General features: G+C 46.4%; 1 protein-coding gene across 2 annotated transcripts in view; it reads left to right on the top strand.

Annotated features, from left to right (window-relative positions):
- Window positions 1-15,788, top strand: part of LOC133361556 (oocyte zinc finger protein XlCOF6-like) — a 38,840-nt gene extending 23,052 nt beyond the window's left edge. Inside the window, exons 1-3 of one of the 2 annotated variants that reach the window (XM_061580480.1) lie at window positions 6,885-6,947; window positions 8,712-8,886; window positions 13,773-15,788. In XM_061580480.1, the coding sequence (XP_061436464.1) occupies window positions 13,797-15,782 (1,986 nt within the window). In that variant the 5' untranslated portion in view covers window positions 6,885-6,947; window positions 8,712-8,886; window positions 13,773-13,796 and the 3' untranslated portion in view covers window positions 15,783-15,788. Of the gene's footprint in view, window positions 1-830; window positions 894-6,884; window positions 6,948-8,711; window positions 8,887-13,772 lie in introns of those variants that run through there. The other variant, XM_061580481.1, reaches the window with a different exon arrangement.
- Window positions 15,789-16,693: the final 905 nt, after the last annotated feature.

Here is a 16,693-nt window from a genome sequence, read left to right as displayed (position 1 = left end):
TACAACCTAGGGACACAGCCTAGGGACACAGCCTACTCTGGCTACGCTCTCGGGTCCTCCGGCTACAATTACCCTAGGGGAGGCTACCTGACCCGACCCAGCCAAGGTGCCGGTCTCGACTCTGGCTTCCTCGGAACTCGCCCTTACAAGGACGTAGAGCCAGAAGTCCCAGAGTCCCACCACTGCCCGCACAGCGTGCCGGCCCTTACAAGGACAAGCGGGGCGAGGGGGTCCAGAGTCCTAAGCTGGCTGGTCTTGGGTCTTTAGCTGTGACTGGTCCCGATCGACTGGGGAGGTCCCCTTTAATGTTCTTTTGCCCATCGAGGGGTGGCGTTGCGTGGGATCGTAGATCCCCCGCAGCCCCCCCCCCCCCCTTGGCGGTACGGGGCACCCTTGCAGATGGATTTCGTCTACCACTGCCGGTAAGTTTGGCCCATTTACGGCACTACATACGTATAAGGAGATTGGTAATCATTCAATTGTTGTTTATTGCTATTTGTTTCCCCTATAAGGAATGGGAATTGTAATATATACTTTTTAAAATAATATGCTTCCAGGCCGCACTAAGCCTGTAGCTGTTAGAGCGATTAAAGTTACTTGTATTTCGCTCAATTTCAATGGATTATCTAATTAATCTTGGCCAGTAATAATTAGTTTTACACAACACTTCAACGTTATCAAAATCAATTGAGTGACAAGTATGCTCTGCCACTGCCGACAGTTGTATTTGAGATTATTTAATGAGACTAAAAGAACACCAAAGAAAGTACTGCCTGGGAAAAGGCATTTGCACGGTCATCAGTTCTTCAGATCCACCAGAGAACAAACACGGGAGAAACCCTTCATGTGCAGTGTGTGTGGGAAGGCATTTTCAGGTTCACCTGCTCTTGAAAATCACCAGAGAACACAGGCATCAGAAGATTCCCAAGGAGCAGAGTCTAAAATCGGCTTGTGAAAGTCAAAAGTGCTGCAAGGCGCCCATCCTTAATAATAAGAACTACAAGAAAATCCCAGCTTGGACACTTTAAAATGTATCAAGGTGAAATTTAAAGAGGCGAATGTGAAATGTGAAGATGCGGCAGTGAAGACCGAAGAATTAACGGTACAATATGAAGATGAAGATTCAACTCCAAAATCGGACCTTCACATTGATGGGGGCAACGTGTAGCAGGAGGAGAATTCTGACTGATGCAGAGCGAGGCAACTCCCAGCAGTTTGTGGAAGTGGAGGTGTGGCTGGACTTCTTAGGCAATACAAAGTCAAATGGAGACCCTGTAGATGTGTAAGCTTGAGACAATGAAGCTCCAATAGATTCACCTTTGTCACAGGTCTTTTATGAAATAATGAGAAGTTGAACACTCAATTCCTAGGTTTATCCTGCAGAGTAAGAGCAGCCAGTATTTGTGGACATATGGGTTGGGTAGATCTCTAACCAGGAGTAAGAGCCAATAAGCTCCCAAGCATTCACTATATTATGATAATATTTGCATTCATATGGAGCTTAATTGCCCATAATTAGATCGCGTTAATTTCAATGTTTGGTGAAACTTTCCACTTCGCGATTTGTTCTCCAACACACCGCTGTGCTGTACTAGTGTAGTGTAATAACGCCGACTGTTATACAGCAACGGCAACTGCGGTGGACAAATAGTACACACGCCAGTGAGCATATACACGGGTTAGTCGGCAGGGCAGAAAAACTGGGGCAAGGGTCACGGAAGACTCCATCTGGAAGCTCCGGGAACCTGCTAGTGGGTTCGAGAAGGGAGGCGCAGCCAGGGCGGAGTCTGGCCGCACTGGGTAGCATAAAAGTAGCTGAGAGTGGGAGCTCAGGGCTGTCAGTTTTGGGAGTGGGCTCATCTCGTCGTGGCTGTCAGCTTCGCCGCTTTCGTCAATGCCGTCTTCGCTAGATATTGCACGGCCGGATAGTTGTTGGCTGTCTCGGTCAGCGCCATTGGTGTTACATGCTCAGGGTTGTGTTTATGCTAGGTTTGACGACGAGGGAGTGCGATGGCAAACCTGTGAAGGTATTAATAAAGGTGCCCCCTTAGAAACCTTATCTCCCGCAATGATAACACTACAACTGGTGTTAGGAGTGGGGTGAAGAAAGAATACACCTATAGTGTCATCGGAGGATGGGAATGGCGAAACATTAATCTCTCCGGCAGCCACGGGAACTGGTTACGAAGCCCATTGGCGGAGAGAGAGCGGCTGCGGATCGGCGGGAGAGTGGCGGAAAATTGGCGAGAGAGGAGCCCGATCCTTTGCGGTCATGCGCCGATCACGCGGCATGGCCGAGGACCACCGTGTTGAGGGGAGCGCGGAGAAGTGTGGGAGTCGCTCCACAGCCAGCGGCGTGTAAAGGAGTCACGAAGGGACCCTGACAGCGATCCCCGTCTCTGTGGGAGAGCGGAGGAGCCTGGGCCGGAGACCACGCATGTGGTGAGTGCCATTTTGCCCGTGGAGGGCTTGGCATGGCTGGCGGGCGCTATTTTGCGAAGAGCGCGGGACAGCGCTGGAGGGGCGGCGGAGTTAATGGCGCTGCAAGGGGATATTTTTGGCCTCCCGTGCGATGCCCGCACGAGATTTCTCCAGTGGAAGTGAGGGGAAGCCGAGACACCCTTCACTTTCCGGGAGGCGCTGCTGGTGCTGGGGCAGACCGCGTACCCCCAGACGGGTGAGATGGCGCTCGACTCCTTGGCGGTGGAATGACTGCTGGTGAGGGAGTCGGGGATCGTCCTGCCCTTCGTGGAAGGCTTGGGGGATCACGTCCTTGAAGGTGGCCCGGGAAATTCAGGGCCACGAGGCCCGCCAGCATTGGCCCAAAGTGGAGGCTTGGCCGTGGCGGGAGGAGGACTTGGTGGCTGTGGTGTGCGGCCTGGGGACGCACGGGAGAAGGCCCCCGCGGGTGCGTTGGCAACCGGGGAAGCCCCCTTCGCCCTGGGGTCCCACGGCCAAGTGTTTCAGGTGTGGTCAGCCGAGCCACATCGCCATAGAATGCCGGGGTGTCAGCAGGGTGCCGGCAGTGCCACCGTAGCACTCTGACCTGCCGGCAACATTTTCCCAAGCTGCACCGGATCCGAGAATCTGATGCTTTCCGTTACTGCCGTGTGCAAAGTGTCAGGGGCTGGATCTGATTAGATGCTACTGCGGATTTCAGGGAGGGGCCGTGCCCTTAGGCCATTGTTTTTTTGTTCCCATTCCTAGAATCCCAAGGAATGCAAAACCCTGCCAAGGTGGGGGTGACCAGTGTCGAGTGCCGGCTCACGTGAGCTATGTTCTGGTAAAGGCGGACTCTCCCTTGTAAGGTGGGATTCGGGGGGGTTGTGTATATTGTTTGGCTTGTGTTATCGGTTCTCGTGGGGGGGGGGGGGGGGCGTCACGGTTATGTGGTCCCTGATGGGGTTCTTGCCCATGCCGCAGTTGCGCTGCGTGTTGGCGGTTTGTGCGGGGGTGCCGCGGGTTATTTTTGTTGGCGGTCCGCGGGGGGCGCTGGAGTTGCACTAAGTGGTTATGGTTCGCGGGAGACGCTGCGGTTGTGCTGTATGGTCGCGGGAAGTGTTGCAACCAAGGTTTTTTTTTTTGGGGTAAATTGTTTTTTCGTGTTGGTGGTGTTTCTCGGTGTTGGGGTTGCTCTTCCTGTCCACCGGTTGCAGTTGCAACGGCAACTGCGGTAGACAAATAATACACACGCCGGTGAGCATATACACGAATGTGTCGGCAGGGTGGAGGAACTGGGGCAAGGGTCATGGAAGACCCTATCTGGAAGCCCCTGGAACCTGCTAGAGGGTTCGAGAAGAAAGGCGCGACCAATGTGGAGCCAGGCCACGCTGGGTACAATAAAAGCAGCTGATAGCGGGAGCTCAGCGCTGCCTGTGCTGTGAGTGTGCTCGTGTCGTCGTCGCTGTCATCTTCGCTAGATATTGTGCGGCCGGATAGTTGTTGACTGTCTCGGTCAGCGCCATCGGTGTTACACGGTCAGGGTTGGGATTTAGGCTAGGCGAGACGACTAGAGAGAGCGAATTTCTATTTACGTGACCCAAAAAAAATCTTATGGATGATGTTGGTCGCGACAGCCTACGTGTTAAACTTGCTTAATTGCCTCAGCAATTCGGAGTTTTGTATCATATCTCATCACAAACACTCGAAGAGCACCCCTAAGTGGCAGCTACCTCTGTGTGGCATAAGGTGGCCCAGCACCAGCCTGCATGTGGGCATGAGTCTGGCAGTCAGGGGCGATAATTGATGTGTAATCTCAATGACACCAACATGCAAAGACCTATGTGTTTTTAATGACACAATAGTATGTTTTACATCCACTCTTTAAGCAGACGGTGCATATTTTGGTTGATGTTACTGGAGTAGCCAGGGGTGCCTGTCGGATTTGAACCTTGAACCTCTGCAATAAATCGAGAATGCGCTACCACTTGGCTTCCCTCAATCTGAGTGTAGGCATGCCAGCCAGTGTTTCTAACCAGCGCAGATGTTCCATTTAGAGGGGTGCACGTTTCACATTCTTACAGATTGGAGGGCATGACTGTTGCCGAGAAGACCCGGAGCTTCATGCAGAGCGACAGGCCAGGTAGCTTCCACACAGCATTGCAGAGCTGATGAAAAGATAATGCCGCCCGACTGATTCGGACCACCCAAACACTGTACACATACGCAGTGTAGACGTATTGTGTACACACAATGTATATACAGCATACACACTGCACATACACTGTATACACAAACACACTAACAAAAACAATGACTGCCATTCGCCAATACGTGGTGGTGAAGTCACCATGGCGCTTGTGCCAGGCTATGTGCACGTTAAGGCCACGTGAAGTGTCGAACTCCAGCCGGCAGGAGGTCACAGGGCAGACTCATGTGCCATGGTTCAACTGAGATGACTGGCCGATGCACCACCTGTGCCCCCTACTGTGCCAACAGTGTACACACACACGGTGTGCGCGCGCACCGTGTGTGTGTACACAGTTTGTATACAGGGGCCGTCCATAAATGACGTCACGCGATTTTGGACGATTTTGACCCCCCCCCCTTCGTCACACGACGTCATAAAAAGTCAGACCCCCCCCTCAAATATGACGTCACAAAGCTCTACCCACCCTCCCCCCCCAAAAAAAACATGCTTCAAATCGATTTAAACTATTGTCATTGCAGTGCGTATTTAATGTGGCGCTACACTCTGATGTTGTAGGAGAAAACATTTATTAAAAAGTCTATTTAATTAAGTCGAACGTGTTGTCCATATTTATTTAAGTTGCGCATTTTGATGTGACGTCACATTTATCACACCCCCCCCATCGTCACAAATCGTCACAAATGTCTGACCGTCCCCTCCCCAGTTGCGTGACGCCATTCATGGACGGCCCCACACACTGTTTACACAGTTTGTACACACACACACTGTATACACAGTTTGTACACACACACAGTGTATACACAGTTTGTACACACACACACTGTATACACAGTTTGTACACACACACAGTGTATACACAGTTTGTACACACACACAGTGTTTACACAGTTTGTACACACACACACTGTATACACAGTTTGTACACACACACACTGTATACACAGTTTGTACACACACACACTGTATACACAGTTTGTACACACACACACTGTATACACAGTTTGTACACACACACAGTGTATACACAGTTTGTACACACACACACTGTATACACAGTTTGTACACACACTGTATACACAGTTTGTACACACACACACTGTATACACAGTTTGTACACACACACACTGTATACACAGTTTGTACACACACACACTGTATACACAGTTTGTACACACACACTGTATACACAGTTTGTACACACACACACTATACACACAGTTTGTACACACACAGTGTATACACAGTTTGTACACACACACACTGTATACACAGTTTGTACACACACACACTGTATACACAGTTTGTACACAAACACACTGTATACACAGTTTGTACACACACACACTGTTTACACAGTTTGTACACACACACACTGTATACACAGTTTGTACACACACACACTGTATACACAGTTTGTACACACACACACTGTATACACAGTTTGTACACACACACACTGTATACACAGTTTGTACACACACACACTGTATACACAGTTTGTACACACACACAGTGTATACACAGTTTGTACACACACACACTGTATACACAGTTTGTACACACACACACTGTATACACAGTTTGTACACAAACACACTGTATACACAGTTTGTACACACACACACTGTTTACACAGTTTGTACACACACACACTGTATACACAGTTTGTACACACACACACTGTATACACAGTTTGTACACACACACACTGTATACACAGTTTGTACACAAACACACTGTATACACAGTTTGTACACACACACACTGTTTACACAGTTTGTACACACACACACTGTATACACAGTTTGTACACACACACACTGTATACACAGTTTGTACACACACACACTGTATACACAGTTTGTACACACACACACTGTATACACAGTTTGTACACACACACACTGTATACACAGTGTGTACACACACACAGTGTATACACAGTTTGTACACACACACACAGTGTATACACAGTTTGTACACACAATGTTCACGTTGATAATTGGTTCTTTACCCTTCTATCTGGCAACAAAACTGACACCTGAGGTCCCCATAGAATGTTCACGTTGTTGAGCTCGCGCACCCAAAGGGTCAATGTTCAATAGAGGGATCAATGGAATAGGAATCCTAATGAACTTCAACTGTAACCCCGCTCTCTGACGTCACCACTGCATTACCTCATCGGCGTGAGGGGGAGGTGTACCCCGCTAGTGACGTCATGTCACCTGCTGCCGCGTGACGTCACGAGACACCAGGAAGCTGCCGGTCTCCGCGCGCGCGCTCACTGAGATCCGAGGTGAGACGTTGAAATCGTGGTGGTTGTTGTTGTTGTGGTGGTTGTTGTTGTTGTTTACCCAGGTAGAGCCTCGCTCCTCTCGTAGGGATATCAATTGAGTAGCAGCGAGGATGGAATCGATGTCCAGGCTGGAACATTACAACGCGGGGCCTAGCCATGCGGGGCCTTGCCTCCTGCCCTCGCCTGATTGTATTTGCTTTAATTCTCTGCTCAAGTTTAATTTGTCTTCATCTGGCTCACTACTCTGAAACTTTGTTTCTTTTAAGTATTTCGTTTTTTTTTATTTTCCTACCAGGCCAAGCCCACTTGAGCTGCTATACTGCTCTTGTTTTCAGAAGCGACCAGCCCACAACAAAGTGGCTTATCAACGTGTGGAAATGTCTGTCGGTCAAATACTCTAAACGCGTGGTGATGTTGACTCTTAATGTGGAGGGGAAAACCCTGAGGATCCGGAGGAAAATCCACGCGACCACTGGGAGAGAGAGAGACACGCAAACTCCAAATATACAGGAGGGGTCGCGATCGAACCCACCACCTGCTGTATTCCAGGAGAGGCAGTTAACATCTCCCAGCCACCATGGTGCACACTCGAGTACATGACCACAATGAGTCTCAGCACTCCAATTCAGGAGCGTTCTGCCGGGTTGGTTTTGCTGATGCACCCTTTAGACCGATGAACAACTATTTTAATGATAATTGTTTTTTTTACCCTTTTATCTGGCAACAAAACTGACTCCTTTTTTACGAGGAATCATGTTTGCATAGACCACAATACCTGCAGTCATAATGCAAACAAAAAACATAACTCTGATAATGTATGCACTGTCCTTGAAGTTGATTGGTCCACACCCGAGACAGCGTTCCTTAGAGCCTAGTCTCTCTCTCTCTGATGGTGCATTGTCTTTGAGTTGTGCGCCTTTTGGCGTCATCTGGTCCAACACCATGTGAGACTAGGCTCTAAGGAAAGCCGTCTCGGGTGTGGACCAATCTACTTTAAGGACAGTGCATACATTATCAGAGTTATGTTTTTTGTTTGCATTATCACTGCAGGTATTGTGGTCTATGCAAACATGATTCCTCGTAAAAAAAACGAGTCAGTTTTGTTGCCAGATAAAAGGGTAAAAAAATACAATTATATTTTTTTATGGCAAATGAGATTCCAATGGTGTCAACTATTTTTATATTACCAATCAAGGCTCACAGAGCTGTTAGATCTTTGTCAGAAGCCACCTGGCCATAGATGATAGCTCAACGAAATGGCTTTTCACGTGGAAGATTGTAGCAGCCAAATAATCTAAATGCATGTTACTAAATGTGGAGGGGAAAATCGAAGGACCCAGAGAAAAAATAATCCGAGTGAGCGAGTGTACTCATTTGTGTTAGTGTACTCCTTGAGCGTGCTCTGCGTGCGTGGGTTCGATTCCAACCCTGACGCATTTATAATTGCAGTTTACATTTTTTTAATTTTTATTTCTCTCCCTGTAGTGGCATTGATTTTTCTCCACATTTAGAAACATGCGTTTTGAGAATTTTGCTGCAATACATTTCCATATTATAACCCACTAAGTTGAGCTATCATTTGTGTCCAGGTCGATTCTGAAAAAGAGCTATGCAGCTCAGATGGCCTCACCTGGTAAAATAAAAAATATTGTACTGTGTTTGAGGGTTTTTCAATTTAATTTCTCATTTAGCAGTTAAAGATTATGTTTCAGGAGGGTCCTGCATTCGACTGTTTGACCACCACCAAATATATTTTGAGTTTAGGTTTGGAAGAAAAACGGAAAACCCAGTGGAACACCAATGCCGACGGTGACGGCCGACGCCAGGATAGCGGCCACGGGCTTGAAGCGAGGGCAACCCGGCTCTTGTCCCAAGAAAGGAATCCGCTCCCCGCTGCCCTCCACGGTGGCTGCACGCTGAGCCCCAACTTTCCCAGGAGGTCGGTACCTGCAATACACTCGTGGCATAACACGCTCGACACGTATAACTCCTGGTTACACACCTGGTGTCCGAGGCGACCCTTAAGGGTGACCCTCCCCAGCAGTCCCATCCCACTTCCACTTGCAGTTTGCAGCGCACGATCCGGGGCCTGTAGGCGGCCCACGTCAACCCCGACCACGCTGCCGTGTGTTGCACTCACGAGTGACGTTACTGCCCCCGTGTCCAGCAGAATCTGGGTACGCCACCTGTTCACCTGCCCTTCCACGAGCGACGTGGCCCCCATTATTCGTGCCACCAGCTCCCACAGCCAGTCACCCGCAGTCGCCGCATTCTGGGGTGTTGTTGTCGGCATCTGCGTGGGGGTCATTCGCTCACCATTATCACGTCAGTTTATTTGTGTTGGGGCCACGTCAATTGCACCCCTCCGTGGTCAACCTCTTTAGGGAGGCCTTGGTTTCGATTTAAAGCTTTCGTGACTGCAGGGATTCATCTTCTTGGTTCTTTCGGTAAAGTCACGTAGAAGGGAAGTAATAAAATAATACAAATAAAACATAATAAAATAATTCTCACGACGTTTCGGCCACAACGCAAGCAGCCGTCCTCAGGTGAAGAACATGTCTGTCGATAAGACAGAGTCTAAATGACACGTCTTAGGCTTGGAGTGTCTATTTAAGCTGTGAGGGAGGAGGAAGAGAGCCTTGACAAAAGAATTTGCATTTGAAGAGGAATTTAGCATATTTATGGGAAATGCAGGAATGCGAATAGTGCTAATTGTGAAATGCGTGGGAGGTGGGCGGGGGGTAATACAGTATATAATTTAATGTTGAGTTTGTCTATGGCAGCATATAGTACGGGTTAGACCTGTTTGATGTAAGGAAAAAAGTTTAGCTGGAAGCATATTATATTTTTTGCGACATAGAATTGTAATGTATTACTTACTGTTAGTAGCTCAGCTTATTAGAGAGTATATTTAGTATACTGATGATACTATGAAGTTTATACTTTAGTTTTTTACGTGGTTGTTTGGTTGCTGCAGCTGCATACTATTCACATTCCTTTCCTTTGTTGGTGCTGCTCCTGCCCCCTCCCTTTGATGCTGTTAATCCTGCATAATGCATGGGCATAATATGACTTTGAAAACCCCCCGCCCACCTCCCACGCATTTCACAATTAGCACTTCGCATTCCTGAATTTCCCATAAATATGCTAAATTCCTCTTCAAATGCAAATTCTTTTGTCAAGGCTCTCTTCCTCCTCCTTCACAGCTTAAATAGACACTCCAAGCCTAAGACGTGTCATTTAGACTCTGTCTTATCGACAGACATGTTCTTCACCTGAGGACGGCTGCTTGCGTTGTGGCCGAAACGTCGTGAGAATTATTTTATTATGTTTTATTTTTATTATTTTATTACTTCCCTTCTACGTGACTTTACCGAAAGAACCAAGAAGAGGAGGCCTTGGTGTTTAACCCTGGTGCTTCTCTCGCACGGGCGATCTGGTGACAGTCTCTCACGAGATGCCCCCATTGGTCGCATAGATAGCACGCACGGGGAAGGGTGGTGGCTCCATAAGACGCCCCTTGCCCACTCCCCCTTACCATCCCAGTGCGCATTTGTTCGAGTTCTGCCTCTTATTGAGATACTCGCCTGGTTAGCCCCCCGACCATGGAGCGTAGCCCTCCCACCTCGGACTGGACTATCTCCGCTGTGGACTGCAGCTTGGTCACATTCAGGTGTACTTGGGTTACCTTCCCGCATACTTGGGTTACCTCCTCGCGTACTTGGGTCTCCTGGCCTGTGATATCTCCTATGCTGGTCTGTATCCCTGCCACCCATCCTGGGGTTGTCTCACGGGATCCCGGAGGCTCCCTCGTCCCCCCCCCTCACCTCCTCCTCTGGAAGAAGACTTGCAATGGTGCTATCCCGTTCCAGCCGTCGGAATTCCGCACGCTCGCGAGCAAATCTCTCACACGCACACGTGGGCGTGCTCGGCAACGGTGTTAGATGGGGGATATGGGCAGTTCGCATCTGGCTGCCACCCCGTTGTGCTTGTCAGATACTGCTGAACTTTCTCGGTGGCGAGGTCATCGATGATCTCGGCAGTGTATCCCGGGCGTGCGCTCTGTGTTCGCAAGCGTGATTTATTTTCGTGTGCGCTCACGGAGATCTGAAGTGAGAAGTTCACATCGTGGTTATTGTTGTCGTGGTGGTAGTTGTTGTTTACCCAGGTAGAGCCTCGCTCCTTCTCTGTCTTGTAGGGAGGCCGCTTTGGATTGCACCACTATTCGATTTCACATTAACATGCTAATTTATTACATTAACATCACTAGCCCCCGGCCACTTCTTTATGACCCTTGGGCTACACCCATTTCAAACTTTTACAACAGTCTGCCTCAGCAGCAGACCATGCATTTTCTATCAGAGTGTTTTTGTTTGCATTCTGACCACAAGTATTGTGGTTAATGCACACATGATTCCTTGTAAAAGGTTTCAGTTTGGTGTTTTAACATCTTAACACCTGTTTCGTTGCCAGAAAAATGGGGAAAACCTATTCTCATATTTTGGTACTGGCAAAGGTCCCATGATAAAATATTGCAGTATATTAGAGGTGAGCCGTGCGTGTGTAGAAAGGACAGTAAGGAGCCGGAAGTTAATGAATTTTGTGGCAAAAATGCAGGCCTGATAATATGTAAGGATAATGTGGTAAATGAGAAAAATATAGCAGCAGCGGGGTGTTGGAGTATACAGGTGTTACAGGTGTTGAAGGTGAACAGGTAAGCTAAAAATTGTGTGAAAAACATAATAACTTTCCCTTGAGTACGCATGGAATTTTTGATGTGTGTATGTTTCAAATTGTTGGCGCAATTTGGTTCTCAAAAAAACACACAGAGTGCTTCATTTATATACATTTATACTCATCTTGGAATGTTTTGTATACGGTTTCTCCACATTTATTTCAGTAATTTAGTTTATTGGGAATACAGTACAGTACTTATTTAAATTGTGGTGTATATTTTAGTTGCCGTTAACCTCACCCCATTATTTAGGTAAGGCTTTAGTATTGGACATCGGCATTTTAGCTTTCGCACGGCACTTTTCAAGAATGTAACCTCCGCGCTATTCAAGGGGCTGCTGTATTTTCTGTCCATCAGCTATAGCACAGGAGTACGGATTTCAGCAGAAACTAGATTTCTGCTTTCTTGGTGTAATTACGGCCTATAATACCATAAAGAGGCTTGGGGTTTTGGATTGTTTTTTGTTTTCGATATCTCCGCCTCTGCTCACATTCGTTGAGGATTTTTATGATTTTTGGATGGCCCATCTAAAGCTGCGTGACCAGGAGTCGGATCCCTTTCCTGTTCAATTTGGCTTGTGGCTGAAATTCCCTCTGGCCCCATGCATTACATTACGTAGCATTTTCAAATAATTGTGTTTTGAGAAGCTCGCAATGGCCTTATAAAAAATGCATTTCATACAGTAACAATGATACGCTAATCGATGCCTGGTTATAGTCAAAGGATTGTCCCCTGCTGGTCAACCATGTTACGCATGTTGATGATCTGGTCATGGCTACTCAATGATATTGAGTTGGAGAATCGTGTTCTGTACCTGGAGAATTCCATGACAAAATGGGGCCTTGCATATGTTCTACAAAAGATCACCTCCCTGGGAAAATCTTGACTTAAAGCTTTCGTAACTGCAGGAATTCATATTCTTTGGGTCTTTCGGTTAAGTGACGTGACTTTACCGAAAGACCCAAAGAACACCTCCCTGGGAATTTAATGTCATTCAACACTGCACCTGCTCAGCTCTCCATGAATAATCAGGTCGTTCTACACGTGGTGGAGGAGCTCCTATAACTGGTTAATGTGTTCACGACCAGCTCTGGTTTGGCATCTAAAGTCTCACTTCAAATTAGTCTAGCAGCATTCTTTCATTAGGCTCTGGAACACTATGTGGAAGCTGCCTGGACTTTTTTACATACAAAGCTGTGAGTGTCCATTGCAAAGGTCTAGTCCATTGCAAAGGTCTCGTCAAAAAAACAGGCAATAGTCTACATTATAGACTGCCAATACACTCACCGAGGTTAAGAACCAGTCTACAGTCTACATTATAGACTGCCAGTATGCTCACCGAGGTTAAGAACCAGGCTACAGTCTACATTAGTCGTTTTTTTTTCTTTTATTCACTTTATTTGTATTATTATTTTCTATCTACGTGACTTTACCGAAATAACCAAAGAATATTAATTCCTGCAGTCACGAAAGTTTTAAGTCAAAATGTAACCACCTTTTTACCATGCAAGTGTATGAACATGTAAAGTTTGTATTTGCTGTCAAGTATATTGACTCGATTGAACATCGAGGTTAAATCATAATAATAGTTTATTTTAGTTTTGCTTTGGAAATTTTCATAAGAATGGAAACAGTCAGGAAATTAACACAGTACATATGCAGCTGAAGTTAAATCTGTTCATCCTCGCATTCAAGCTCATCTGAGCCTGGCTTCACACCTCTAAGTCGCAAATGAACATTAATTTATACATTTCTGCATAATACAAATAGTATTATTTTCAACAGCCTTTGCTATGTTAACAAATTTTTCTTAAATATTCCTGTCGTAGCTAGACAACCGAAATTGTGTGCTTGGAGTTTTTGGTAAACATTAATTTTGAAGACACGAGGGTGTCCAGGCATATTAATGACCATTTGCCCTCGCATTGTGTGCCTTAACAGCCCGTGTGATGAATTGGGGAATCTCTTTCACTATATCATGAAAATATGAATATGTATAGATGTGTAAGTCATGTGTGACTGTGTATATATGCATTCCTCTGTGCCTCAATACTCACATAGATGGTGCGGACATGCTTTTCTGTTTGCAGCTGACGCTCTGCAGAATTGGCCTGATGGAGCAAAGGCACTCAGCGCAGCTCAGTACAAGAAGGAAACAATGCGACCAGCATGCAAACAGCACGGATTGTACTGGAAAATTGACACAGCACCAGAGAACACACACAGGAGAGAAACCTTTTAAGTGCACTCTGTGTGGGAAGGCGTTTGCAAAGTCATCAAATCTTAAGACCCACCAGAGAACACACACAGGAAAGAAACCTTTCAAGTGCACTGTGTGTGAGAAGGCGTTTGCACAGTCATCACATCTTCAAAGACACCAGAGAACACACACAGGAGAGAAACCCTTCAAGTGCACTGTGTGTGAGAAGGCATTTTCATGGTCGTCATATCTTCAGACCCACCAAAGAACACACACAGGAGAGAAACCTTTTAAGTTCAGTGTGTGTGGGAAGGCGTTTGCAAAGTCATCAACTCTTCAGACCCACCAGAGAACACACACAGGAGATAACCCCTTCAAGTGCAGTGTGTGTGGAAAGGCATTTTTTGATTCATCTACTCTTAAACAACACCAGAGAACACACACAGGAGAGAAACCTTTTAAGTGCAGTGTGTGTGGGAAGGCGTTTGCAAAGTCATCAATTCTTAAATCACACCAGAGAACACACACAGGAGAGAAACCTTTCAAGTGCACTGTGTGTGAGAAGGCGTTTGCACAGGCGTCCATTCTTAAATCACACCAGAGAACACACACAGGAGATAAACCTTTTAAGTGCACTCTGTGTGGGAAGGCATTTGCAAAGTCATCAAATCTTAAGACCCACCAGAGAACACACACAGGAGAGAAACCTTTTAAGTGCAGTGTGTGTAAAAAGGTGTTTGCACAGTCATCCATTCTTAAATCACACCAGAGAACACACACAGGAGAGAAACCTTTTAAGTGCACTCTGTGTGGGAAGGCGTTTGCAATGTCATCAAATCTTAAGATCCACCAGAAAACACACACAGGAGAGAAACCTTTTAAGTGCACTCTGTGTGGGAAGGCGTTTGCAAAGTCATCAAATCTTCAAACCCACCAGAGAACACACACAGGAGATAAGCCCTTCAAGTGCAATGTGTGTGGGAAAGCATTTTTTGATTCATCTACTTTTAAACAACACCAGAGAACACACACAGGAAAGAAACCTTTCAAGTGCACTGTGTGTGAGAAGGCGTTTGCACGGTCACCAGATCTTCAAAGACACCAGAGAACACACACAGGAAAGAAACCTTTCAAGTGCACTGTGTGTGAGAAGGCGTTTGCACAGTCATCACATCTTCAAAGACACCAGAGAACACACACAGGAGAGAAACCCTTCAAGTGCACTGTGTGTGAGAAGGCATTTTCATGGTCGTCATATCTTCAGACCCACCAAAGAACACACACAGGAGAGAAACCTTTTAAGTGCAGTGTGTGTGGGAAGGCGTTTGCAAAGTCATCAATTCTTAAATCACACCAGAGAACACACACAGGAGAGAAACCTTTCAAGTGCACTGTGTGTGAGAAGGCGTTTGCATGGTCGTTTATTCTTAAATCACACCAGAGAACACACACAGGAGAGAAACCCTTCAAGTGCACTGTGTGTGAGAAGGCATTTTCATTGTCATCATATCTTCAGACCCACCAGAGAACACACACAGGAGATAAACCCTTCAAGTGCAGTGTGTGTGGGAAGACATTTTTAGATTCATCTGCTCTTAAACAACACCAGAGAACACACACAGGAGAGAAACATTTTAAGTGCATTCTGTGTGGGAAGGCGTATGCAAATTCATCAAATCTTCAGTCCCACCAGAGAATACACACAGGAGATAAACCCTTCAAGTGCAGTGTGTGTGAGAAGGCATTTTCAGATTCATCTACTCTTAGAAGACATCAGACAACACACACAGGAGAGAAACTCTTCAATTGCAGTGTTTGTGGGAAAGCGTTTGCACATTCATCAAATCTTAAAAAAACACCAGAGATCACACACGCATCAGAAAATCCACAAGAAGTGTAATCTGAAATCAGCTTGTGAAAGTCAAAGTGCTGCAATGACCCCATTGTTCATGAAACAAGAACCAGTAGACAATTCCAGCCTGGACACTTTGAAAGGTATCAAGGTGAAATATGAAGAGGCGAAAGTGAAATGTGAAGAAGTAACATTGAAGAGCGTAGAAGTGAAGGTTAAATTTGAAGATTCAACTCCAAAATCGGACCTTCACATAGATGGAGGCAGTGTGAAGCAGGAACTAAATTCTGACTGTGAGGCAGTGCGAGGCAACTCCCAGGAGTTTGTGGATGTGGAGGTGTGGGTGGACTTCTTAGACAATACAAAGTCAAATGGAGACCAGGTAGATGTGCAAGCTTGAGACAATTAAGCTCCAATGGATGCACCTTTGTCACAGGCCTTTCTAATGAATATAATGTGAAGTTGAACACTCAATTTCTAGGTTCAAACTGCAGTGTAAGAGTGGCCAGTATTTGTGGATCTGTGGGTTGGGTCGTTCTCGAATCCGGGAGCGACTCATGTGTTTTCTAACATATCTCATCTTAGACACTCGAAGGGTGCCCATAATGGGCATCTGCCCCTGTGTGCCACAAGGTGACCGTTCACTGGCTTGCATGTGGATATGAGTTTGTAAGTCGGGGGCGATGATTGATATACCAGTCGGATTTGAACCTTGAACCTCTGCAACAAATAGAGAATGTACTACTACTTGGCTTCCCTCTATGAGAGTGCTGCACATATAGGCCTCATCTCGTCAGATCAACTTGTAAATACGTTGCAACGTGACGCAGTACATTTCAGTATAGTAATAAAATGTTGCCAATGTGCCCTTTGATTATTTTGAATCGTAATTGAAAGAATACCCGTCTGATTTTGTACGTACATACAACATTTTGTGTATTAATGTCAAACATGGAATA

Source organism: Lethenteron reissneri, unplaced genomic scaffold, assembly GCF_015708825.2.
Source record: "Lethenteron reissneri isolate LAM-NWPU_2019-01 unplaced genomic scaffold, ASM1570882v1 scaffold_114, whole genome shotgun sequence".
In the NCBI taxonomy this organism is placed as follows: domain Eukaryota; kingdom Metazoa; phylum Chordata; class Hyperoartia; order Petromyzontiformes; family Petromyzontidae; genus Lethenteron; species Lethenteron reissneri.
Note: the sequence above shows the minus strand (reverse complement) of the source record. Positions and strands in the feature narration are given on the sequence as shown.